The sequence below is a fragment of the Salvelinus sp. IW2-2015 genome, linkage group LG32 (genome assembly GCF_002910315.2).
Source record: "Salvelinus sp. IW2-2015 linkage group LG32, ASM291031v2, whole genome shotgun sequence".
Classification (NCBI taxonomy): domain Eukaryota; kingdom Metazoa; phylum Chordata; class Actinopteri; order Salmoniformes; family Salmonidae; genus Salvelinus; species Salvelinus sp. IW2-2015.
This window is the reverse complement of record NC_036871.1, coordinates 7,889,895-7,917,629: the sequence shown is the minus strand read 5'-3', so window position 1 is coordinate 7,917,629 and position 27,735 is coordinate 7,889,895. Positions and strand designations below refer to the sequence as shown.

Below are 27,735 nucleotides of genomic sequence, written 5' to 3'. Positions count from 1 at the left end.
CACTTTGCGATATCAGCTGATGTAAGAAGGGCTATATAAATAAATTTGATTTGATTTAGGATGGCCGGGGTGTTAAGCATGTCCCAGTTTAGGTCACCTAGCAGCACGAGCTCAGAAGATAGATGAATTGTTTTGTTACAGACCTGGATAGTAAGATAGAACTCTGCAGGCTCTCTGCAGTAGATTGCAACACCGCCCCCTTTGGCAGTTCTATCTTGGCGGAAAATGTTATAGTTAGGAATGGAGATTTCCGTGTTTTTGGTGGTTTTCCTAAGCCAGGATTCAGACACGGCTAAGACATCCGGGTTGGCAGAATGTGCTAAAGCAGTGAATAAAGCAAACTTAGGAAGTAGGCTTCTAATGTTAACATGCATGAAACCAAGGCTTTTACGGTTACAGAAGTCAACGAATGAGAGCACCTGGGGAGTAGAAGTGGAGCTAGGCACTGCAGGTCCTGGATTAACCTCTACATCACCAGAGGAACAAAGAAAAAGTAGGATAAAGGTACGGCTAAAGGCTATAAGAACTGGCCGTCTAGCACGTTCGGGAAACAGAGAGTAAAGGGAGTAGGTTTCTGGGCACGATAGCGTAGAGTCAAGGCATAATGTACAGACAAAGGTATGGTAGTAAGAGAGTACATTGGAGGTAAACCTAGGGATTGAGTAATGATGAGAGAGATATAGTCTCTAGAGACGTTTAAACCAGGTGATGTCATCGCATATGTGGGAAGTGGAACAACGTGGTTGGTTAAGGCATATTGAGCAGGGCTAGAGGCTCTACAGTGAAATAAGACAGTAATCACTAACCAAGACAGTAATGGACAAGGCATATTGATATTAGGGAGAGGCATGCGTAGCCAAGTGATCGTATGGGTCCAGTGAGTGGTTGGGCTGGCTGGGGACACGYCGATTCAGACAGTTAGCAGGTCGGGGCTAGCAAGCTAGCCGTTAGCAGGCCGGGGCTAGCAAGCTAGCATAAGGGCATTAGATGGACGTCGCGATGGGGGAAAAGTCTGTTTTTGCCTCCTCGTGCGGTGACATCGATAGACCAGTCGTGGAATTAGTAGGGTTCCAAGTAGCAGAGGGGTCCAAGTCCAATTGGCAAAATGGGTATAGTGGTCCAAGAAACTGGCCGATGGATCAGCTAACAGTCCAATATGCTCTAGATAGCTAGCAGGCTAGCAGGTTAGCAGAATGGGCCTTCAGGGAATGTCACGCCTGTGTGGCCTGTTGGGATCCTCGGGCAGATTATGTCGGTATTCCAGTCGTGAAAGATCGGCAGGGTTCTGTGCCACGTACCGGCGGTAGAAGGGGACCAGATATTGTATCCGAGGAGTGGGCTCTAGGAGTAGCCCAGGAGCCCTAGCCGGAAGATGGGTCTAGCATGGGCTAGCTCCAGGCTAGTTGGTGCTAGCTCCGGAACGGAAGCGTTAGCCAGGAGTAGTCAACCCYYGTTGCGGTTAGCRAGCTGTGATGATCCAGATGAAAAGGTTCAGAGTTTGKGGTAGGAATCCGGGGATATGYAGAGAAAAATAGGTCCGGTATGCTCTGGTTTGAAACYCGTTGTACGAACTGGCGAGAGCTTTCCGAGCTAAAGGTTAGCTGATGACCGCTAGCAGTGGTTAGCTGACTGATAGCTGATAGCTGGTAGCTAGTTACTTCAAAAAAACAGATCCACACCACATTGGGTGAGGCGGGTTGCAGGAGAGTATTTTGAAGTTGAGGTTTAGGAAAAATATTAAAACGAATACGAAGAAAAATATATAAAAAGATATATACATGGGACGAGACAAGACGTCTGACTGCCATGCCATCTTGGATTAGCCAGATAGCCGCTATTCTATTACCAATGGCATTTAGGATAGGTGGCAAGAAAAAGTATGTGAACCCTTTTGAATTACCTGGATTTCTTAGTCATAAAATTTGATCACAACAATAGATAAACACAGTGTGCTTAAACTAATAACACACAAATTATTGTATTTTTATTTTATATATGGAATATATAATTTAAACATTCACAGTGTAGGTTGGAAAAAGTATGTGAACCCCTAGGCTAAGGACTTTTCCAGCTAATTGGAGTCAGGAGTCAGCTAACCTGGAGTCCAATCAATGAGATGAAATTGGAAATGTTGGTTAGAGCTGCCCTACCCTATAAAAAACACTCACAAAATTTGAGTTTGCTATTCACAAGAAACATTGCCTGATGTGAACCATGCCTCGAACAAAAAAGATCTCAGAAGTCCTAAGATTAAGAATTGTTGACTTGCATAAAGCTGGAAAGGGTTACAAAAGTATATCTAAAAGCCGTGATGTTCATCAGTCCACGGTAAGATAAATTGTCAAAAAATTTAGAAAGTTCAGCACTGTTACTACTCTCCCTAGGAGTGGCCATCCTGCAAAGATGACTGCAAGAGCACAGTGCAGAATGCTCAATGAGGTTAAGAAGAATCCTAGAGTGTCAGCTAAAGACTTACAGAAATCTCTGGAACACGCTAACGCTAACATCTCTGTTAACGAGTCTARGATAAGTAAAACACTAAAAGAATGGTGTTCATGGAAGGACACCACGGAAGAAGCCACTGCTGTCCAAAAAATAACATTGCTGCATGTCTGAAGATCGCAAAACAGCACCTGGATGTTCCAAAGCGCTTCTGGCAAAATATTCTGTGAACAGATTAAACTAAAGTTTAGTTGTTTGGGAGGTGTTGATAAAACGTTTACTGGAGACAGGAGACCAAGTGGAGACATAGGACGAGGTGGATATTTGTATAATAAGGCCGTTTTATTTAAGTGTAAAGATATCAGGCAAAAACGTGCACGGCCCCTTTCTGTCTAATTCTTATGGAATCGTCGGAGAAGAGGGCCCCTCTAAGCAGTACATACAGATTATATAGGCAACAAGCAAAGTAGGTTGATCTTGTCGTCTGGCCTTCCGATTGGTCGATCTGGGTCGTGGGTAGTCCTGTTCGGCCTGATGTCGACATTCCATTGGCTTTTCACACAGTTCTTRGTCCTAGTCACATCCAAAGGCATCCTGCATGTGCGTTTGTTTTCACAGGCCCTATTCATGGGGGAGGGGATGTGTGTGTGGGTCTGACAAAGTAGAGGGGATGGGTGCATGTTGTGCCAAGAATAGCTTATGTTGAGAAGTGGTTAAAACAAGTTACCAGTATCTTATACAATTTCTTACAGAGGAACACACAACACTATGTCTGGAGAAAAAAATGCACAGCACACCAACATCAAAACCATCCCAACTGTAAAGTATAGTGGAGGGAGCATCATGGTTTGGGGTTGCTTTGCTGCCTCGGTGCCTGGACAACTTGCCATCATCGACGTAAAAATGAATTCCCAATTTTATCAAGACATTTTGCAGGAGAATGTAAGGCTATCTGTCCGCCAATTGAAACTCAACAGAAGTTGGGTGATGCAATAGGACAACAACCTAAAACACAGAAATAAATCAACAACGGAAACGCTTCAACAGCAGAAAATACACCTTCTGGAATGGCCCAGTCAGAGTCCTGACCTCAAACCGATTTAAAATGCTGTGGCATGACCTTGAGAGCGGTTCACACCAGACATCCTAAGACAATTTCTGAACTGAAACAGTTTTGTAAAGATGACTGGTCCAAAATTCCTCCTGACCGTTGTGCAGGTCTGATCTGCAACTACAGAAAACGTTTGGTTGAGTTTAGTGCTGCTAAAGGAGGGTCAACCAGTTATTAAATCCAAGGGTTCACATACTTTTCCCATTTTACACTGTGAATGTTTACACAGTGTGTTCAATGAAAGACATGAAAACATATAATTGTTTGTGTGTTATTAGTTTAAGCAGACTGTGTTTGTCTACTGTTGTGACTTAGATGAAGATCAGATCACATTTTATGACCAATTTATGCAGAAATCCAGGTAATTCCAAAGGGTTCTTCGGCTTGCAGGCCTCCCCCTATTTCCTACAAATACAACGATGGTCATTTTGGCCAACAGTTCTATTTTTGTTTCATCAGACCAGAGGACACTTCTCCAAAAAGTACAATCTTTGTCCCCATGTGCAGTTGCAAACCGTAGTCTGGCTTTTTTATGGCGGTTTTGGAGAAGTGGCTTCTTCCTTGCTGAGCGGCCTTTCAGGTTATGTCGATATAGGACTCGTTGCCCAGCATCTTCACAAGGTTCTTTGCTGTTGTTCTGGGATTGATTTGCACTTTTCGCACCAAAAGTACATTCATCTCTAGGAGACAGAACGCGTCTCCTTCCTGAGCGGTATGATGGCTGCGTTTATACCTGTGTTTATACTTGCGTAGTATTGATTGTACAGATGAATGTGGTACCTTCAGGCGTTTGGAAATTTCTCCCAAGGATGAACCAGACCAGAATTTTTTTCTGAGGTCTTGGCTGATTTCTTTTGATTTTCCCATGATGTCAAGCAAAGAGGCACTGAGTTTGAAGTTAGGCCTTGAAATACATCCACAGGTTCACCTCCAATTGACTCAAATGAGGTCAATTAGCCTATCAGAAGCTTCTAAAGCCATGACATAATTTTCTGGAATTTTCCAAGCTGTTTAAAGGCACAGTCAACTTAGTGTATGTAAACTTCTGACCTACTGGAATTGTGATACAGTGAATTATAAATGAAATAATTTGTCTGTAAACAATTGTTTGAAAAATTACTTGTGTCATGAACAAAGTAGATGTCCTAACCGGCTTGCCAAAACTATAGTTTGTTTACAAGAAATTTGTGGAGTGGTTGAAAAAGTGTATGTAATCTTCCGACTTCAATTGTAGCTATAATTGTTTATGAATGAATGATTTGCCGTTTATAATGGTTGAATCCAACTGTTGGATCAATAATTTATTGTAGGCCTATCCTGCAAATGAGCGCAAACCAAACCATAATGGTGCAATGCATCAGACTTGACTTTTGATGATTGAATGTGTCAGTGTTTTAAATAAATACATTGTTTTAATGTATTTATTTATTTGTTAGGGACAGATACAATGATACAATGTTTATATTGTATCTATCCACCACATAGGCAAAGTAGATAATTATAGCCTATCCATTATTAACTCTACTGCCTAGAATTCTTATAAACCATCTAATAAGCCAAAATCGTAACAGTTTCTGTTAAAAGGCCATCTTTAATTTAAGCATTTCTACACTACCGYGGAGCCGTCGGTCAMGASAACCAGGAGGGGCCGGTTAGGTCAGATGTGTTAGACAGGCCAGATAACCTCTCCTGCGGCCTCCTCTCTTGCGACSCCGGGACACCCTGSGGCGGCTGCGGCGCCTGCAGACAGGGCGGCTGGCGGATGCGATGTGTCTTCTGGGCATTGTGATTGATAGAGAAGACTATGACTGACTTTTAGACGGACCGGGGGACACTTTTATAGGGCTAGAGGGGGCGGGAGTGACGTCATCGTAGGATAAATGATGGTGCAAAAATGATGATAGTTTGAATTTGGAAAACTCCTGTCTTCAGTGACATCATAGTAGCCCTTGGGGTTCTGATAGTCCCAGTCGGTATTGAATAGAATGTCGCAGCCCCGCCCGCTTGTGGGAAAACAACCATTGGCTCACAACAAAAACTTGACCTTTTCAAATGCAACCTTCTTGTTGTCTGCTTGTTTTAGTCAATTACAAAACTACATTTTAGAAAAGTACAACTTGTCTAAAAATTTATTTTCAACATTGCCTGTCCTAAGATTTCTCACTACTTAGAAAAAAGTAACATTGACGGGCTTCAATCATGCCCCTTTTCATGATGGAGCTAGCAGTTACGTGAGTGAGTGCTAGCTGGGTACCTACAGGAACATTAAGCTAGCCAAGACCAACAATACAAACAAGTGGACTCTAAAGCTACAAGTAGTGAGTGGAGTTACAAACGGACTATAGGCCTACTAAACAAGTTACATGTCTTACCTGTGATTAAATGTTTTCCACACACATAGCTATGTGTAGCCTACTTGGACACCAGGTCCCCACATTTCCCACGCTGAATAGCCTGAAGCCACAGGGCTCTTCTCGCAGGCTTTATTTCCCTACGTGGGGAGAAATGCGTAGGTCGGATTTTTGACCTGGTTACAGGGCCGGCACCAGAACGAATCAGTTGGACAGGCCTTTACTATCCATAGGCGGACACGTTTTTCATGGGACCTCCTATGTGTACACACGCTTGCACGTTCACAATTTTTTAAAATGGGTTTAATAGTAAAGACCATAGGCAGCTCATGAGTTTCAAGTTTGGGGAAGCTTACAATTTATCCTACAATTTGTACCGATCTGCATGACAGTTATTGATTATTTTACATGCACATTTTTTGTGGAACAGTTTAATTTCAATAATACCATTTTTGTAACTCAAAATCATTGTCATGTGGTTAATCATAAAAATCTGAAGTAAAATGTTACAAATCGAAAAGTTAAAATTCAACTAAGGTGAGAGCACCAGCCTCATTGATACACTGTGGTCCATTGGTGGCTGAAGAAATGAGCGCATAGAACTCAGAAATAGCCTATAGGCCAATGCATTAGTAAGCCTATAACTTCCATCGTCAACTAAGTAAAATACATAAGCCTAAAGCAGACAAATAAAAACAGTAGAAAATATCCTGATGGAAATCTGGTTATTTCAATCACATTCATCTTTCTACTTCATCTCCCTGCCTCCCTTTGACTTGAGATATTGCTAGTGAAGTGCAACAATGCATCAAATGATCAACTGGGTCCGGCCTGAAGCTGTCGCTAACGAACTTGTAACATTGTATCAACTAGCCTACTCAGGGTTTCCGTGGCAGTGAGCTCGGGGCAGACACCTGTTTTTTATGAAGTTTCCACTGGATATACGGGATCATCAGATCATAACATTTTGTTATTTCACACTAAAGCTTGGTGATTATTGAGGCTGTTGGAAATAAACTATCATTCGCAAACTATAATTCGCAATGGATGTAAAAAGAAATAGACTTCGTTTACAATGTGAGGTGAAGAAAAAATTACTGAGAAGCTCAGCTTATTAGTGGTGGATGTGGTGATTTAAAACAATCAGAAATCAAACATTGCCAAATGAGCACTTTCCTACATTTGTACACAGGAGACCATAGCATCTCATTAGTGTGCAAGATCTTGAGAATCAGCTAACTTTTTTGATGAATTTAAGCAAAAATTCCCCAAATTCCCTGGCTTAACTTCCCATGGAAAATTATCAGAACATTTCCGGAACGTTTCCGACCCTTTGCAACCCTAGTCTAGACCTTCGTCATGTGTGGCATTCGCCACAGAGAAGGGGTTAACAATACAGAAGTTAATGTCTGTCTCTTATACACATCTAGATGTGTATAAGAGACAGGGTTTTTAGGAGCATATACCCACATTGGTGATAGAAAGATGAACTGAGGTCCAAACTCCAGTCAGTAGTGGGTAATGCACCTTAAAGTTGGTTGCCAACCGCCATATAAAGTCCAAAGAAGAAGAAAATGCCTGAAGGAGAGATTACTATAAAAGTAGTGGACCTTGAGCATTTCAGGTAAAACAACCCAATGTTAATATCCCAGGACAAATTAGCTAGCAACAGCAAGCTAGCTAGATAAATTGCCATACATGTTTGCTTATCGACCTGTCCCTAAATTAATATAATTGGTTCAGAGTTCGTTTTGATATTTCATCCTGCGTGTCCTGATCCTGTTTGGTGTGGGGGATAAAATCAACATGCGCGCGTTGGCAGAAGCACCCGCGGTCTGGTCAGCATGTCAGTGTGTGGCAAAAGTTAGATATCTAATCAATGTAAAATGGAATTAAAATGACAAAACACTAAATTAAGGGAGAAGGATAGGCTACAACGACCACGAGCCAACAGGTATGCTCCTTTTTAATATTATGAATGGAGTGATTTGTAACTGTAGGATGAGAAAGCGAATGCACTGCAGCCTTAATTAACCCTAGCTAGCTAGCTTGACTATCTTCGTGAAGGGGGCAGCTGCATCCCATAATGGCGACCGGGTGTGTCGAAATAAGTGGGTGTATGGAAAGCGAATCAGCTAATTGGGCCGATTTGTTGGCACTCAAGACCGTTAACCCGGCGGTCAGTGCTCTAGTTTTGTGCCTGCCGACTCAAAGTGCTTCGTACTGGGTATAAATAATGGTCGTGTCGCCGGTACGGTGGTAGCTACGTGGCCATTTTCTCTCGCATTATTTTATTTCAAGTAGGTTAGAAGCCTACACAATAAATAACTAATATTTATAACCATTTAGACTGTAATACATAGTCTACTACGGCAACAAACGGAACACAGTGCCCTTACTCCTCCTTGGCAAGTAACGGTAACGGCATGGAAAGTAGCTACCCAGAGTGAAAGTAAGTACACGCATACAACGCATGAAGCAACAGTAGCCTGACAGTTACACCTATAATTAACTTTATCAAAAATACGAAAAGATCGTCCGTTTTATAACTGAAAATGTACAATCATCTTCTGACTTAACGGAAGAAAAAAACAGCTAAATCAAAAACCTTTACTGTATTTGTTTATAAGTAGTTTTCCTGATCAGATCATGAGGGCAGGAAAAACTTCAAGTCCAAATAGAAACCCAACTCTGCATGGTAAAGAAAGCCAAAGAAGATTTAAACTGCAACACAGACGATACACTTTCTGTCTACCAACTTTTATTAACCATTTGCATTGTGAACACATCAAATAAAGCAATGTCCATCATTACTTAAATTTGCACAACACCAACTAAAAATAACTAAACATCTTTATATCGTCATGTAGTGACCAAAGTGGTGTGTAGTTGCACATTTGTTTTTACAAAAAAAGGCGCAAATATTGGAATTTAATGTCTGGAACATTTGAACCCATCTATGCTGAATCATTAGCTTTGTTATGCATCAAGAATAAGATACCTAGCTTCTTCGATCTTCAAAGTCTGGCTCATATATCATCATATATTCATTTGGATGCATGGAACGTAGATGTGTATAAGAGACAGTATATACATTTGGATGCATGGAAGTCGCTCAGATGCACCTTGGCTGTAAGACTGCACACCTATGCGCTTTCAAACTAGGATTCTGTCCCAAATGGCACTCTATTCCCTTCATAGAGCACTGTAGTGCACTATTTAGGAAATAGGGTGCCATTTCAGAAGCATTTAGTAAAAAAGTAGAGACATAAATGTTCCTATCCTAAGGAAGTAAAAACATCGGAAAATGAAACTGACAAAGAGGTCTCGTAWCCCTTATTGCCAGCAGTGATTTTTATTTGTACCACCAGATTTCCAAAGGGCTTCTTATCCAGCTCATGTTTCACATGGAATTTACAAGATCCATTTCACAAAGGAAATAGTATGGGAAGTTGTTTTCCCCACCTCCATCTATCCATCCCCCTTCCGCTCTCTCTTCATCTCTCGCTCTTCAATCTGTCTCCACAGTAAAACGCTATACTGTTAGAAAATATATAGTTTTGGTATATTGTACATAGGAACTTGAAAAACATGGGAAGCTCCAACCTCCCCTTCCCAATGTCCAGACATACTGTATCTGCTGCTTCTATCTATGAAAACCATGAAGACCAGGTAGAAAGTATTTTCCTGAATGACTATCTGAACACGCGGGTCTATTCTGGGTCCCCAAAGTGCTGGTGGGGGGGGTGTTGTGGGCCCGTGTGTCTCCTTTCTCTTCTAGTGGTAGTCCTGGTGGGGAGGAGGGAGGCTAGGTTTGGGGCGGGAGTTTATAAATGCCTTGACGGGACCTGTGGAGGAAGGAGGCCACGGTCCAGGCTCAGAACCTCAGGTGCGACTTGTGTTTCACCATGTATCTGTAGAGGGAACAGGAAGAGAACATGGCATGTGGCCAGAAGGAGCTCATTCATTCTACTGTCATCCCATTCAAATATAAATCCCAAATATTTCTATAACCCCAGAGTATATGAAGTATAAACTTTTACAGAGAATATTATTTAACTCAATGTACATGAGTGCTAACATTTACATGGWAACTTATCTTCCAGGGTTAGGGTCAATTCCATTTCAATTCAGAAAGTAAATCAAATTTTAACACCACATTTTCCCAATTGAAGAMAARTGGAATTCAGTGCACTTCCAGAATMAATTTMAAATATAATACATTTTTTRAGAAATATTTTTCAAGTAATTTCATTGAAAGGATAGACCAGTATAGAAAGAGGGAAGGGAGAAGGGTTTTCATAACAAGATCTAGGTGGGTTTGGTATCAACCCCATTGCGTCATGAACATACATGTGCACAATGTGCTATCAAAACAAACCTGTCGAGGGTCTCCCAGAACTTCAGGAACATGGGCCGGTCGAGATGGCGCTTGTGGTGGCTCAGCTCCAGCACGGTCACGTCCCACTTCTGCACATTGGGGTCCATCTTCTGCTCGTCATACTTCAGATGGAAGGCTCGGACTGCAGGGTGACCACAACCACACACAGTCAATTAGGTAGGACCAAATCTCGTTTCGAGACATGGGTTGGACAGGTTAGCTCAAATACATTAACTTAAGTCCATCTAAAGGGATCACAGGTTAGTAGCCAAAGAACTGTATGGGTAGCACTTTACAGTTTGAAATACCTGGGTAACCATTTACCTGTCACAAGAAAGACATACAATTACCTTGTCGAAAGTAAAGTGCTACCCCTGTATGTATAAGAGCAAGTGGGAGMAATCTCACTTTTAGCGAAAATGTCCACAGGAGATCCGTCAGGTAGCAGCCAAGGCCAGCCCTTGAACTGCCAGGCAGGACCTTGCACGAAAACGGCCACCACGCGATCCCTGCACAAACACACACAGTAAACATCAACCTCTAGTGTGAAAACAATTAATACAAAATTAGACCGTTTTSCATGTGTGGCACAGTAAAATGGGAGTAAGTTTTGCACAATCGTCACATTGTAAGCCAGATGTAGAGAGGATGTATCGTKATTTGTGGCCATGGGGTAAGTTTTGAGGGGCTGGTTGCTCAAGTGGTATAGCGGTATGTGGGTCAAGTACTTTCATTTACAGCCGACCATTACCACAATATCGTGAGGTACTGTCAATCATGTAGTACTATTGTGTCTACACACACATGTACAAGTCACATATTGCTCTTTAAGAGCATTCCACACCAGGATTGTACAACATTTGCCCATTACTCATTTCAAAATTCTTCAAGCTCTGTCAAATTGGTTGTTGATCATTGCTAGACAACCATTTTCAGATCTTGCCATATATTTAAGTAGATTAAAGTCAAAACTAACTTGGCCTCTCAGGAACATTCACTGTCTTCTTGTTAAGCAACTCCAATGTATATTTGGCCTTGTGTTTTAGGTTATTGTCCTGCTGAAAGGTGAATTCATCTCCCAGTGTCTGGTGGAAAGCAGACCAGGTTTTTCTTTAGGATTTTACCTGTGCTTAGCTCCATTTTGTTTKTTTTTTTATCCTGAAAAACTCATAACATACCCATAACATGATGCAGCCACCACTATGCTTGAAAATATGGAAAGTGGTGCTCAGTAGTATYTTTTATTGGGTTACCCCAAACATAACACTTTGTATTCAGGACAAAAAGTTACTGATTTGCCACATTTTCTGCAATATTACTTTAGTGCATTGTTGCAAGTTTTGAAATATTTTAATTCTGTACAGGCTTCCKTTTCACTGTCAATTAGGTTAGTATTGTGGAGTAACTACAAGGTTGTTTATCCATCCTCYGTTTTCTCCTATCCCAGCCATTAAACTCGTAACTGTTTTAAAGTCTCCGTTGGCTTCATGGTGAAATCGCTGAGCGGTTTCCTCCTCTACGGCAACAGTTAGCAAGGACACCTGTATCTTTGTAGTGACTGGGTGTATGAATACGCCTTCCAAAGTATAATTAATATTACAATGCTCAAAGGGATATTCAATGTCTGCTTTTTAAAAATCTACCAATAGGTGTCCTTCTTTGCGAGGCATTGGAAAACCTCCCTGGTCTTTGTGGTTGAACCTGTGTTTGAAATTCACTGCTCGACTGAGGGACCTTACAGARAATTGTATGAGATGAGGTAGTCATTCAAAAACATGTTAAATACTATTGCACACTGYGTCCATGCAACTAGTTAAGCACAATTTAAAAACTTGCCATAACAAAGAGGTTGAATACTTATTGACAAGACATTTCAGCTATTAGTTTGTAAAAAATMTGAAAAACATAATACCCCATAATGACAAAGTGGAATTGAGTGTAGGCCAGTGGGGGAAAAACTCAATTTATTCCATTTTAAATTCAGGCTGTAAAAAAATCGAGGGGTGTGAATACTTTCTGAAAGCACTGTATTTATGGAAGATCATGAACGGTCATGTATGTTCATAATGTGGTCATGTATGGTCCTGGAGACTCACCAGTTCTAAGTGAAGTGTATGTATTGAAGATCATAAATGGTTATGTAGTAGGGTCATGTACGGTCCTGGTGACACGGTGGCTGGTCAATGATACGGAGTGGAATGTATGTATCGAAGATGCCAAATGGCCATGTACGGTGGTGGTGACTCACCAGTCCTGCGGAGCTAGTTTGAGGGGCTGGTCGATGACCCTGTAGGGCACGGTGACGCTGAGCGTGGCCCCCCCGGGCTGGATCTGGTCCTTGCGTCTCTGGAGCAGCACCTCGTTGTCCCGCTGGATGCCCTGCTTCTTCTTCTCCTCTGGCGTCACAAACCTCACGGAGAGGGGAGGGAGAAGAGTAATGGCTAATGCAATGGTACGATACAAAACCTCCGTCAAGAAAGCATTACTGTTAGCAAGGCAAAATAAAGTATTATGGTGCCCATGCAATGTTGTTTTCAACATGATTCTAATATAGGGATTTTTAAGTCCGACACATGTGAAGCTTGTTTATTTATCAAACGTTTATTGGTACCTCGTGGATAAATGTTGCAYTCTTGTGTGTGATAAGATGAAGTTACTAAGTGTCCTGATTAATGAAGTGTTATTATTCATTTCCAGCATAGCTATTTTAGCCTAGTCTGAATTGTTCTCACTTGGTCGTCACTCCTTCCCTCCATTTCCTTTCTAGCATGCTAGCATACAAAACAAGTCCTACAATCTTCTTCTACCCATCAAACTAACTATAGCCTACATACCAAAGAAAGTGACATCCCCGTAGTTTGTTGTTGCCCGTTTTAAAACTTGGTAACTGCTAGCGTGCTAGCCTCTCCACACACAAAACAAGACCTACTGTACTCTCCCCATCACATTCACTGTACAGTATAGCCGAGTATATGTATAGACGACATACCAACAACAAAAAAGTGAGCATCCCCCCRGTTTTTCACACTTTATTTGGTCTGTTTACAAATGCAACTCTACACAYAGTCAGGCAGTAGACTGGGTTGGTAGCTAAGGGTCATATTCATTAGGCACTAAACAAGAAACTCTGTGAAACAGGGAGGAACTTCCTGGACTTAAGCCAATAATAAACGCCAAGTGTTAAAACACTTCTGGGAATCCCTCACAAAGCATACTCGACATACCAGACTGGGGTTTGGAAAGTCAATGGGAGAAGTGAAAATGTCTTGTTTGTGCCTTTTTTAGATTCGAAAAAAATAGTCTACCTAGATTTGTGCCAATGTCTTAAAGGCACAGTGCAGTCAATGTGATTTGGAAAGTATTCAGGCCCCTTCCCCTTTTCCAAAATTTGTTAAGTTACAGCCTTATTCTAAAATTGATCAAATACAAATCCTCAATCCACACACAATACCCCATAATGACAAAGCGAAAACAGGCTAAGATTTTTTTTGCAAATGTATAAAATGTAATAAAAAAATATTTACATAGGTATTCAGACCCTTCACTATGAGACTCAGGTGCATCTTGTTTCCAATGATCATCCTTGATGTTTCTACAACTTGGGAGTCCACCTGTGGTAAATTCAATTGATTGGACATGATTTAGAAAAGGCACACACCTGTATATATAAAAGGCCCCACAGTTAACAGTGTATGTCAGAGCAAAAACCAAGCCATGGGGTCGACGGAATAGTCCGCAGAGCTCCGAGACAGGATTGTGTGGAGGCACAGATCTGGGAAAMGGTACTAACAAATGTCTGCAGCATTGAATGTCCGAGAACACATTCTTAAATGGAAGAAATTTGGAACCACCAAGACTCATCCTAGAGCTGGCCACCCGGCCAAACTGAGTAATCGGGGGAAAAGGGCCTTGGTCACGGAGGTGACCAATAACCCAATGGTCACTCTGACAGAGCTCTAGAGTCCCTCTGTGGAGATGGGAGAACCTTCCAGAAGGACAACCATCTCTGTAGCACTCCACCAATCAGTCCTTTATGGTAGACTGGCCAGATGGAAGCCATTACATAATAAAAAGCACATGACCACCCGCTTGGAGTTTGCCAAAAGGCACTTAAAGGACTCTGACCATGAGAAACAAGATTCTCTGGTCTGATGAAACCAAGATCGAACTCTTTGGCCTGAATGCCAAGCGTCACGTCTGGAGGAAACCTGGCACCATCCCTACGGTGAAGCATGGTGGTGGCAGCATCATGCTGTGTGGATGTTTTTCAGCGGCAGGGACTAGGAGACTAGTCAGGATTGAGGGAAAGACGAACGGAGCAAAGTAGAGAGAGATCCTTAATGAAAACCTGCTACAGACTGGGGTGAAGGTTCACCTTCCAACAGGACAACGACCCTAAGCACACAGCCAAGACAGAGCATGCGTGGCTTCGGGACAAGTCTCTGAATGTCCTTGAGTGGCCCAGCCAGAGCCCAGACTTGAACCCGATCAAACATCTCTGGAGAGACCTGAAAATAGCTGTGCAGSGACGCGCCCCATCCAACCTGACAGCTTGAGAGGATCTGCAGAGAAGAATGGGAGAAACTCCCCAAATACAGGTGTGCCAKGCTTGTAGCGTCACACCCAAGATGATTCGAGGCTGTAATTGCTGCCAAGGGTGCTTCAACAAAGTACTGAGTAAAGGGTCTGAATACTTATGTAAATGTGATTAAGTTTTATTTTTAATACATTAGCACACATTTCTAAAAACCTGTTTTTGCTTTGTCATTATGGGGTATTTTGTGTAGACTGATAAAAACGGCTAACAAAATGTGGAAAAAGTCCAGGGGTCTGAATACTTTCAGAACACAAAGTACCAGTCAAAAGTTGACATCTACAAGGGTTTTTCTTTATTTGTATTATTTTCTACTTTGTAGAATAATAGAGAAGACCTCAAAACTATGAAATAACACATATGGAATCATAAAAGAAAAGTGTTAAACAAATCAAAATATGATACATTTGAGATTCTTCAAAGTATCCACCCTTTGCCTTGGACAGCTTTCAACACTCTTGGCATTTTCTAAACCAGCTTCATGAGGTAGTCACCTGGAATCCATTTCAATTAACAGGTGTGCCTTAAAAGTTCATTTGTGGAATTTCTTTCCTTCTTAATGCATTTGAGCCAATCAGTTGTGTTGTGACAAGGTAGGGGTGGTATAAAGAAGACAGCCCTATTTGTTAAAAGTCCATATTATGGCAAGAACAGCTCAAATAAGCAAAGAGAAATGACAGTCCATCATTACTTTAAGACATGAAGGTCAGTCAATCCAGAAAATGTCTAGTTTCTTCAAGTGCAGTCTCAAAATCCAAGCACTATATTAAAACTGGCTCTCATGAGGACCGCCACAGGAAAAGACCCAGAGTTTTCCTCTGCAGCAGATGTAAGTTCATTAGAGTTACCAGACTCATAAATTGCAGCCCAAATAAATGCTTCACAGGATTCAAGTAACAGACATCTCAACATTAACTGTTCAGAGGAGACTGTGTTTATCAGGGCTTCATGGTCAAATTGCTGTAAAGAAACGTCTACTAAAGACTAAAGGACACCAATAAGAAGTAGAGACTTGCTTGGGCCAAGAAACTCCAGCATTGGATTTTAGACCGGTGGAAATCTGTCCTTCGGTATGAGTCCAAATTTGAGATTTTTGGTTCTAACCGCTGTGTCTTTGTGAGACGCAGAGTAGGTGAACGGATTCAAGGCACACTTAACCAACATGGCTACCACAGCATTCTGCAGTGATACGCCATCCCATCTGGTTTGCGCTTAGTGGGACTATCATTTGTTTTTCAACAGGACTATGATCCAACACACCTCCAGGCTGTGTAAAGGATATTTGACCAAGGAGATTGATGAAAAGCTGCATCGATGACCTAGCCTCCACAATCACCTGACCTCAACCCAATTGAGATGGTTTGGGATGAGTTGGACCGCAGAGTGAAGGAAAAGCAGCCAACAAATGCTCAGCATATGTGGGAAAAGCATTCCAGGTGAAGCTGGTTGAGAGAATGCCAAGAGTGTGCAAAGCTGTCATCAAGGCAAAGGGTGGCTACTTTGAAGAATCTCAAATATAAAATACATTTTGATTTGTGAAACACTTTTTTGGTTACTATATGATTCCAAATATGTTATTTCATAGTTTTGATGTTTTCTCTATTATTCTACAATGTAGAAAATAGTAAAAATAAATATAAACCCTGGAATGAGTAGGCGTCCAAACTTTTGACTGGTACTGTGTGTGTGTGTATTTTTTTTTCACACTACGAGGTTGGAATAATACTGCGAAATTGTTAAAATTATGTCCTTTTGGGGTAAGAGTGGTTTGAAATTGGTTGGTAAATCGGTAAATAGACTAATAAGAGAGAGTTCCAAACCTCTCTACCAACTGCTAGTTTAAAATTTTCTACTCCCCACTTAGACCACTCCCAGACAGTCCTACATTGGACTTTTAAGTAGCTGAACATGCCATTACTACAACACTGTCCAAAAAAAACCAGTAACTGCTTCATTCTGAAGGAGTGCCTTTGATTTGCTGGCCTGCACACGGGCAGTTCGGGTCAACACGACCGTTAGACCCAGTGACGCATTTCTGTGCATGAGCTTAGCTTGCTATAACATTGTTATGACATCGCCTACAAGTGTGATCGGGGATGTCTAATGGAGATAGTTTCTGGACCGCTTCATGTTTTTTCTTTGACGATAAATAAGGCCAATAAACACTAATTTTCTCCTAGTGAAAATCTTATATGTGCAGCTGTAACGGATGTGAAATGGCTAGCTAGTTAGCGGTGGTGCGCGCTAATAGCCTTTCAATCGGTGACGTCACTTGCTCTGAGACCTTGAAGTAGTGGTTCCCCTTGCTCTGCAAGGGCCGCGGCTTTTGTGGAGCGATGGGTAACGATGCTTCGTGGGTGACTGTTGTTGATGTGTGCAGAGGGTCCCTGGTTCGCGCCCGGGTCGGGGCGAGGGGACGGACTAAAGTTAAACAGCTATGGTTGCAATGTTTATGAGGAGCTGTCATGTGTTCACAGAGCAGAGGGTGGGTAGCTGGGCCCTGTGTTCTGCCCTCAGGGCTCTCTGCCTGATAATAGCTCCCCCTCCATCTCCATGCTGCTACTGCTCATTTACACAGCCAGAGTCACTGACACCATCTTAGGATGTCCAGTGATTTATGACTCCAACTAAACTGCAAAATAGCAATTACACCACGTGTGTGTGCTAAACTATGAAATGGCGTCCAAATATCTGAACCAAAGGTCAATTAGTGATTTAAAACACTAAAACTCACATTTTTGTTAATCGCTCAGCACTACCTTAGAGGCTTAGACAAATACCTGTATATCTTCCAAACGGGTAGGGTTTTGCTCAGTTAAACACAAGTTCCTGTTTAGTACTTTATGCTTCGATAATGACCTTGCCAACACCCAGCCTCCCAGAGAAGCATAAATATTGTGCATGTATTGATAAACTGAATTACCAGGGTTGAACACCAATAGGATTCATCCAACTTGTTTTTCATATATAGGCTCTAACACACACACCAGGGTTTCCATTAGCCGCCAACTGACAGCTTTTAGCCCCTCCAAATAAATAAAGTCGATAAATCAAACTGTTGCCAGCCAAAATGTACAGGAGGAAAAAAATACAAAATAATGCTTTTTATTCATTGATGGAAATAGGTTACCAGTCGATGTAGATACATTGACAGTCATGCTTATCGGTCTATAGCTTAATTTGCATAATTTTGTGGAATTAAATGGGCTTGTGTGTATTTTCATTAGTCATGCATCTTATTTATCCAACAAAACTATCACACAGCAGGATTTCTTCAACAGCTCCTCAGCGGATTGCTGCTGGACTAAAACATGTGCTTAATTGTGCCCCTTCATTTCACCTCCCATTCACCGCGCAGGCAACAGGCCATCAGCGCGTCACCCAACGCTTTTTACAATGTGAGCTGAGGCAGGATGCATTTCTAAAACATACTTGTTTGAAACCTGAATGTTTTATTTAACATTATGACGCATGTCTTACCTTGCTTCAAAGTAGTCTATATGCAAAATCCAACCATGGAAACGTGGAGGCAATTCTTTTATAAAAAGACTAGGCGGCGCGTTAGTTTCAAGTTCCATTTCTACCAGTTGTGGATTTTCATAAGCACATTTTTGTGGAACAGTTTAAATTCAATAATAAGGTCTTAGTTTCTCAAAATCATTGTCATGTGGTTAATCATTCAAATCTGAATTAAAATTATAATCAAAAAGTTAAGTCAACTTATCACCAGCCTCTGCCATATGGACACATTGATAAACCGTGATCATTGGCGGCTAAAGAAATGAGCGCATGGAACTCAGCCTATAGGCTAATGCAGCAGAAGGCCTATATCCATTGCTCTTTCACACCGAGGATTGGTGAATATCGTGGGGTAGATTGTTGGAAAGATTATTCAAATGGCTTACTGTGAGGAACTATAGTTAATATATTATTATTTGCAATGGATGTTAAAGAAATACTTCCCTACACTTCTGCGCAGCAGCCCAGGTACTTCTATGCGTGCGCCATGAGGACAGAGAAACCATACAAATGCTCATTGCTCACATGGAGCACTCCAAACAAAAGAGAATGGAAAAAAACTAACAAATCTAATAAATGATGGTTATGAAATAAACCGAAACTTGTTTCTCACAAGTGTAGCAGGTTGTGAAATCTGCAATCAACYTTTCCACTCCGAGAATGATAAATTAAATGAATGTAACCAAATGACTAGGATTAATTGATAAAAACAAAACAAAAAAGGGCAAACAATTCACAAAATGAAACAATGCGCAAGAATTGGCAGCAGACAGCTGATCCATTCTGGAGACCGACTCGCCTGAATCTCCACCACACACCCATCCCTTTCTTCTAGTCTCAACATTAGAAATTATATTGAAGACACATTATCATCACACATTTTAGAAGCTTTTCACTGACAAACTCAATAATCAGCTAGGGACGCTGCCCAAATTGCGGGCTTCCCAAATAAGCATAGTTTGAAACAATCCACAGCAAAAAAAAAAAAAGATAATGATCCACGATTCCTCTGTGGCCAAGTCATGCTTTCTGGTGAAATATTTTATTTATTTCTGTATAGACAGGAGCAATTATATAATTTCAGCAAATGTATTTCCACTTCCCTATTGGACCCACCGCTATGCCTGTTCCTGTTCTATTTATTTTCAGATTAACTTTCTTTGTCCAGAAGCCAAAGGTACAATCCTAGTCATATTAGCAACCCATCCTAGTTGTTGCATCTTTAGATCCGCCCTCTAAGTTTCTAACATAGATTTGCATCTCTGTCACATATGGAACTGCTATCAGGTGCGCTGTTTACAATGGTGTTGGTAAAAAAAAAWAAAAAWAATTATTGGCTGCTTCATTACATTAGTTGCATGTTCTGATACATTACCGTAATTGAAATTTGATTTATGTAATTCTGAGCACCATGGGTGGATGGCCTAATGGGTTATGCATCCATATTGACCCGGTAAATTTCAGAAATTACCCGGTAAATTCAAATCTTCCCGGTCATGTTGTCAGACGCCACATTTTCCTAAATGAAATCCTGGCGCATGCACGCGCACACACAGTCTACTTACTTGAGGTCCTGCAGTAGGTCCTTTGCATTGAGCATGGTGATGAGGGATGTGGTGGCCGCTGGGATGATGACGATGGGGGTCCGAGAGCCTTTAATGAAACGAACACAATGTATATGTTTAAGTTAATCTATTACTATTTATCACCATTCATCAATAACACTCGCACACACATACACACTGTCGTAGCAGTACATACCCTTCTTTTGATTTGGTGGGGGTCTGGCTTGGGAAACTGGAGGAGAAAAATAAATAATCAGTGACAGAAAGAACCGATATCCCATTATGAGCCATGTGCTGCAAAAAGTATCAAATTTGACAACAGATGAGACACACTGAACAGAGGAAATGACAGCTCTGGATTGTGTCCTGAATTAAGTGAAACGGACAGGCATAAACCAGGTAAAGCTAATGCACTCATTTTCTGATCCAATTTRTTTTTTACCCTTCAAGGAGTTAGTTTACCTCAGACACGCACAGCTGTAACGATGTCAGTTTGTCTGGTTCCGAGACAAGCTTTAGCCATTGGATCCAATGAGTAGTGGAGCAGCTACTCTTGGTATGTTTTGTATATTTCACGGAAGCAAAGCACCGGTCTTTTTTGTAGTTAAAACACGGATATCCGCAAAGCATCTCTGTCCCGAAAGTTCTGATCCGAGATCAGGCCACCGAGATCAGGCCACCCCATCAATATAATCTTATTCATTATAATCTAATCTAAAAAGCAAATCTTATCCTATATAAGCACTCCTACCCAGTTCTCATCTAACAGAGCAATGTGTGTGATATGAAGAGCCTTGCGAGCTACAGTACGTTACAGGCGTAGTGAGACTTCCAAAAATAGATTTGCTGTTATGTTTTTAACGCTCACATCTCTTTTCAACCGTTTTTCCACCAAAGACACAAAACAGAATTGATCCTACCTCGATTATTAATAGCTTACTTGACACGAGAGATGAGATACCGTGTTACATTAATGCAAAAACAAAGAATAAGCAAACGGGAAAGACATTGAAATGTGGGGTTCACAAATTAAAGAGAAGAAACACGGTGTCATTAAATAGACATAACACTCCAAAATCGAAATGTGTCAGATATTGTCATAACTCAAGTGGTCATCGGAGTCCACAAACCAGGCCATTTTTAAAGATGCAGCTATATCCCACAATTCAAAATTAATTCAATTTTTTGGGGGATTGGAGGCAGCTGGGTCACCTTTTTTTACCCGTTTTGTCCAATCCTAAGCATACATGCATGCAGAATATTTAATGCAATCCTCTCATTGGCAGAATTGCCATCTTTCAGTTGCGTGGTCTGATTGAGCTGATCTGCCCGGCTCTCCCACACAGCTCCCAGGCAGTCACTTGTCAATCTTTTGAACTGATACGAAGCCAGAACACTTGACTTGTAACTAACCTAAAAACAATGTTTACGCTCTCCTTTTCATGTAGGCTATTTTTGTTTTGATCACATCAGAAGCTCTAGTTTCCCATATGCACTGTTATTCATTCAACTGTATTGCTGCTCTTGCACCTGTCGTGGAAATTGATGTATACTGAGACGGTCATTTCTTCAAACAATCACCTTTATTTAATATTGATTAATTATTACAATAATGCAGTTGGTCGGCCACACACTAAAGGTGTTTTGCCGAGAGCTTAACCTTTAATGAAAAAACAGATCTTATATAGGAGACCCAAAAATGCTTAGTCATGGCTGCTTCCACCCCCCCATGCAGATCGGGGGCACCATCCTGGGTTCATCCTGTGGTCACCTGCACCCGGTGCCGTTTCCCAGATGCAAGAATGATTGGACACAATAAGGGATTGTTCTACTCTGCCAGGCTCTGTCTATCTCGGGTCACACACATCACAMCTATGGAATGCCAGCTGTAGGTAAATTGTCAGCTCAAGCCCCAGAGGCCGAACTCAGTCCCACAGACACAGATGAGAGTTCTCATCATAGATATTTGATGCATAAACAGTTTTAAACAATCTTGCGGTTGCTTATTTCCTAATGGGAAAAAAACAAACGCTATTTGATGAATATTAGGAGTACAGTAATACTGCTGGCATTTTTTGGAAAGCTCAAATTCCCCCCTTTCTCAAATAAACCACCAATCTACCCCCTAGATGGTMATGATGGGGAGAAATTCAGAGCTGTAAATTGTTTAACCTGTAGCCAAGGCTTTATAGCCAATATGGTTAATTATGGCTGGCATTGATTACAATATCAATGTTGCCAGCCAAGGTATACGAGGGGATAGTAGGCCTAGTTGGACAAGGCTATCTGAATGTGTACGATGGAAGTTAGAGGTAGCCTAAATATCCGGGTTAGTGTTTGGCCGGAGCAGGCCCATCATTGTAAATAAGAATTGGATCTTAACTGACTAACCTAGTCAAATTAAAAACACATTTAAAAAAAGGTGGAGTTTCAGTGTTCATTTCTCCAGGCCAGCATTTGTGATGTCTGCTAGTTTATCAAACCAAGCTCATCTATTAATCTACACAAGCAGAGTAGTGGAAATGTGTAACATTCTGCCTGTCAGGCTATCTGTTACAAAATCCCTGCCTGAGACTCTTAGCACACCATCTCGCAGCCTTCTCTCAGGGATACAAACTCTGCAACTTTCTAACTCTTGCAGTTAGAACTACCTTTCCATGTACATTTCATCCGTGTGTGTGTCAATAAAGTACCCTTGTCTGTGTAACTTTGAGGTTGCCTTATTCACCTCTAACTGCGGGAGGTGCTTGTGGGTCACAGATCAGCCCAAACGGAGATTCGCTCTTTCACTATCGCTCACAACGTGGACGCACACTACATGCACGGGGCATTGTCATGCTGAAACAGGAGGTCCTTCCCCAAACTGTTGCCACAAAGTTGGAAGCACAGAATCGTTTGGAATGCCATAGTATGCTGTAGCATTAAGATTCCCCTTCACTGGAACTATGGGGCCTAGCCCAAAGCATGAAAAACAGCCCCAGACCATTATTCCTTCTCCACCAAACTTTACATTTGGTAGGAACATTGGGGCAGGTACCGTTCTCCCGGCATCCTCAAAACACAGATTTGTCCATCGGACTGCCAGATGGTGAAGCGTGATTCATCACTCCAAAGAATGCGTTTCCACTGCTCCAGGGTCCAATGGTGGCGAGCTTTACACCACTAGCCGACAGTTGGCATTGCGCATGGTGATCTTAGGCTTGTGTGTGGCTGCTTGGCCATAGCAACCCATTTCATGAAGCTCCTGACAAACAGTTCTTGTAATGAAGTGGCTTCCAGAGGCAGTTTGGAACTCGGTAGTGAGTTCATAATTTTTACGTACTGCGCACTTCAGCACTCGCCGGTCCAGTTCTGTGAGCTTGTGTGGCCTACCACGTCGCGGCTGAGCAGTTATTGTGAAGTGGAAACGTCTAGAAGCAACAACAGCACTTAGTTGACCAGGGCAGCTCTAGCAGGGCAGAAATTTGATMAACTGATTTGTTGGAAAGGCGGCATCCTATGACGTTGCCACGTTGAAAGTCACTGAGCTCTTCAGTAAGGCCATTCTACTGCCAATGTTTGTCTATGGAGATTGCAGACGGTGTGCTCGATTTTAAACACTTGCCAGCAACGAATCCACGAATTTGAAGGGGTGTCCACATACTTTTGTATATATAGTGCATGTCACACAAAAACACACACACAGAGAATGTGACTTCTCTACACAGCCATAGAGATGCCGAATGTCAGAAGGGGATAGCAAAACAGACATGCGATTCATCACGCTGCACAAAGAGCGGGGAAGGGGTGACCTTCAGCTCTGGACCTCATGTTCTTTTAATTTCCACGATAAATGGCATGTGTGGGAACAATGACGGACACTTGATGGCAGCTGCTAAACACTTGTCTGACCGCGTTCCGTGTAGGATGCCGATCACAGAATTGACAGGACGTTTATAAAAGTTGACGTTTGGCAGCTCTCCTTTCATAAACAATTCAATATACACATCTAGATCCATAGCCTCCGATACAATATGTTTTAGTGTGATTTGATTTGTGGAACGAATTCATGCGATTTGGTTTATTACTAGCTGCTGCTGATGGGATGACTTCTCGAAGTCGAGTGTGTGTGTGTGTAGGAATTAGGGGTGGGGGCAATTTATACTTTTATTCCCCCCACTTATCTGAAACTGCCATCACCCAGTGATTAACTTGTCATTTTTGCAGATCAAATGTTGTTCAGCTACTACTGTCAATATTCATCTTTAGAAATTAACATGGCATTTACCCAATGTATATAATTCAGCTTTGAATTATTGCAGTCAAAACAGGGTGTGTGAGAATGCACCTCAAGGCTTAAAGAGATTCATAGACAGAACCCTGCAGGGGAGTGAAAGAGATAAGAAACAAGTCAGACATACCACTATATATCAACTTGGGCACTGGAAAATTACTGCTGAGCCCTTAGAAAACACTGAAAACTATTTTTCGCTCCTGCAAGTTTGTATAACTGTATATGCATGGGCTTGGTCTCATGAGTAGGTGTTGATGTAGGCAGTTACATCACTATGGGTTGACTGCAAGCATAATAAAAGCAACTTGGACTTTATTTTATTTTGCAGAACTCAGGAGAGACTTCAGTTGTATGTTCAATCTTTGACTTCTGTCTACAGCTGTATTTTGATTAAAATTGATATGATTTATAAGTGCACATTTTGAGTATCCATGATTAAATAGAAGCCCAAGAAAGGAAGCCCAACAGTGGCTAGCTTCACAACACATAACCCGGTCCGGTCGAGACTCACTAGCCAGATGAAGCTAGCTGGCAACTTATAACGTTAGCTTTGGGCAACAGTGTTAAGTAGCTGGCTAGCCATTTATTATCATGAACTGACATTCAATTTCAATAGGCAAACAACAAGTGGCAACCTAGCTAATACTTAATCACAAGGATTCCTAAATCATTGCTAAGAATAATGAAAATGACTGCAGTTTCTACTGGTCATTGTTTTCAGGCTGGTTGTATTCGCGCTAGCTTGGTACCAAGCTAAAGCTAGCTACCCCAGAAGTTGCAGTCATACAAACAATGCTTTATTACMAACACGGTATTGTAAACACATCGTTCGTGGCCGGTGTTTGCACCGCTTTGACAGTGCTACCGTATCTTTTTTTGACACGCAATGACCCAAACGGCGTTCCATAGTATGTCGTGAAGCTAATAGCAGTGACGCTATTACTGTGTAACTCCGGTAGGGTAACATCTGAAAAATAGCGCACTTGGTAGTGTGTACTGGTGCTCGACCAATCGGCGAAAGCCAACATCACCCACGACTGAGAACGGTTGATTGTCAAGGGCAATGAATTCCATTCGCCTTTGAGTTGTCTCGCTGAAATCTTCTTACTCTTTCAAATGATTGCTTGACTTGTTGACTGCTCGATCCACACAGCAGACATTGTGTGGGCTAGGTTAGGAATGCTGTTGCACGTGTAGCGCAAAATTTTACGTGGCGTTATTACGTTATTACGCGTTATTACACAAATTTTTTGCATATACTTTTTAAAATTGTTGGARATAAGACTGAGAATCAAGAAATCAGCACCAAGTGATTAACATTTTGGATATCTGTTCCCAAGTATTCCAATGCATAGACATTTTTTCTTTTTTGGTCTACCAGCCACTCAGATTTTTTCAACAAAAACATAAAATGCAACATGTAATGTGCTGGTCCCAAATTTCATGAGCTGAAATAAAAGATACCAGAAATGTTCCATATGCACAAAAAAACTTGTTTCTCTAAAACTTTGTGCACAAATTTGTTTACATTCCTGTTAGTGAGCATTTCTCCTTTGTCAAGATAATCCATCCATCTGACAGGTGTTGCAAATTAAGAAGCTGATTAAACAGCATGATCATTACACAGGTGCACCTTGTGCTGGGGACAATAGAATGCCACTAAAATGCGAAGTTCTGTCACAACACAATGCCACAAATGTCTCAAGTTTTGAGGGAGTGTGCAATTGGCATGCTGACTTCAGGAAGTCCACCAGGCATGTACCAGGCAGATGGTTTTCTGTTATCAACGTTGTGAACAGAGTGCCTCATGGTGGCGGTGGGGTTATAGTATGGGCAGGCATAAGCTACGGACAACATACACAATTGCATTTTATCGATGGCAATTTGAATGCACAGAGATACCATGACGAGATCCTGAGGCCAATTGTCGTACAATTCATCCAGCCACCATTTCCTTATGTTTCAGCATTATAAAGCACGGCCCCATGTCGCAAGAAACTGTACGCAATTTCTGAAAGACGAAAATGTGCAAGTTCTTCCATGACCTGCATACTCCGACATGTCTCCCATTGAGCATATTTGGGACACTCTGGATCGACGTGTTCCAGTTCCCGCCAATATCCAGCAACTTCGCACAGACGTTGAAGAGAAATGGGACTACATTCCACAAGCAACAGCCTGATCAACTCTATGCGAAGGAGATGTGTGACGCTGCATGAGGCAAATGGTGGTCAAAGTATTCAGACCCCTTGACTCTTTCCACATTTTATTACATTACAGCCTTGTTCTAAAATGGATTTAGTTTTTAAAAATTTAAAAAAAATCTACACAATACCCGAAAACAGTTTAGAAATTTCCGCAAATGTGTTTAAAACAGAAATACCTTATTTACATAAGTATTCAGACCCTTGGCTATGAGACTCGAAATTGAGTTCARGTGCATCCTGTTTCAATTGATCATACATGAGATGTTGGCTCCAATCAAGTTGTAGGAACCTGTGGTAAATTCAATTGATTGGACATGATCTGGAAAGGCACACACCTGTCTATATAAAGGTCCCACAGTGCATGTCAGAGCAAAAATCAAGCCACGAGGTCAAAGGAATTGTCCGTAGAGCTCCGAGACAGGATTGTGTCGAGGCACAGATCTGGGGAAGGGTACCAACAATTTCTGGCGCATTGAAGATCCAAGAACACAGTGGCCTCCATTTTTAAGTAGAAGAAGTTTGGAACCACCAAGACTCTTCCTAGAGCTGGCCGCCTGGCCAAATTGAACAATCGGGGGAGAAGGGCCTTGGTCAGGTAGGTGACCAAGAACCCGATGGTCACTCTAGCAGAGCTCCAGAGTTCCTCTGTGGAGATGCGAGAACCTACCTGAAGGACAACCATCACTGCAGCACTCCACCAATCAGGCCTTGATGGTAGAGTGCCCAGACGGAAGCCTCTCCTCAGTAAAAGGCACATGACAGCTCACTTGGAGTTTGCCAAAAGGCACCTAAAGGACTCGCAGACCATGACAGAAGATTCTCTGGTCTGATATAACCAAGATTGAACTCTTTGGTCTGAATGCCAAGCGCCACATGTGGAGGAAACCTGGAACCATCCCGTCGGTGAAAGCGTCATGCTGTGGTTGTTATTCAACGGCAGGGACTGGGAGACTAGTCAGGATCGAGGCAAAGATGAATGGGGCAAAGTACAGAGAGAGCCTTGATAACCTGCTCCAGAGCTGGGGCGAAGCACATAGCCGAGACAACGCAGGAATGGCTTCGGGACAAGTCTCTGAATGTCCTTGAGTGGCCCAGCCAGAGCCCCCCAAAAAATCTCTGGAGAACTGAAAATAGCTGTGCAGCGACGCTCCCCATCCAACCTGACATAGCTTGAGAAGATCTACAGAGCAGAATGGGAGAAACTCCCCAAATACAGGTGTGCCAAGCTTATAGCCTCATACCTAAGATGACTCTAGGCTGTTATCGCTACCAAAGGTGCTTCAACAAAGTAC

The 27,735-nt window shown here is 41.9% G+C and overlaps 2 protein-coding genes across 2 annotated transcripts in view; one reads left to right on the top strand and one right to left on the bottom strand.

The window, feature by feature from the left end:
- The first annotated feature begins 8,119 nt into the window (after positions 1–8,119).
- The window catches only part of LOC111957204 (beta-1,3-galactosyltransferase 2), a 40,083-nt gene continuing 20,467 nt past the window's right edge, over positions 8,120–27,735 (top strand). The window contains exon 1 of the mRNA XM_023977972.2: positions 8,120–8,356. The gene's annotated coding sequence lies outside the window, so the exon portion shown is untranslated. The remainder of the gene's footprint in view (positions 8,357–27,735) is intronic.
- LOC111957203 (parafibromin) overlaps positions 9,239–27,735 on the bottom strand; it is a 65,044-nt gene continuing 46,547 nt past the window's right edge. The window contains exons 13-18 of the mRNA XM_023977971.2: positions 20,160–20,195; positions 19,964–20,051; positions 12,534–12,695; positions 10,694–10,794; positions 10,286–10,427; positions 9,239–9,818 (exon numbers count right to left, since the gene is read on the bottom strand). Of these exons, the coding sequence (XP_023833739.1) occupies positions 9,782–9,818; positions 10,286–10,427; positions 10,694–10,794; positions 12,534–12,695; positions 19,964–20,051; positions 20,160–20,195 (566 nt within the window). The 3' untranslated portion in view covers positions 9,239–9,781. The remainder of the gene's footprint in view (positions 9,819–10,285; positions 10,428–10,693; positions 10,795–12,533; positions 12,696–19,963; positions 20,052–20,159; positions 20,196–27,735) is intronic.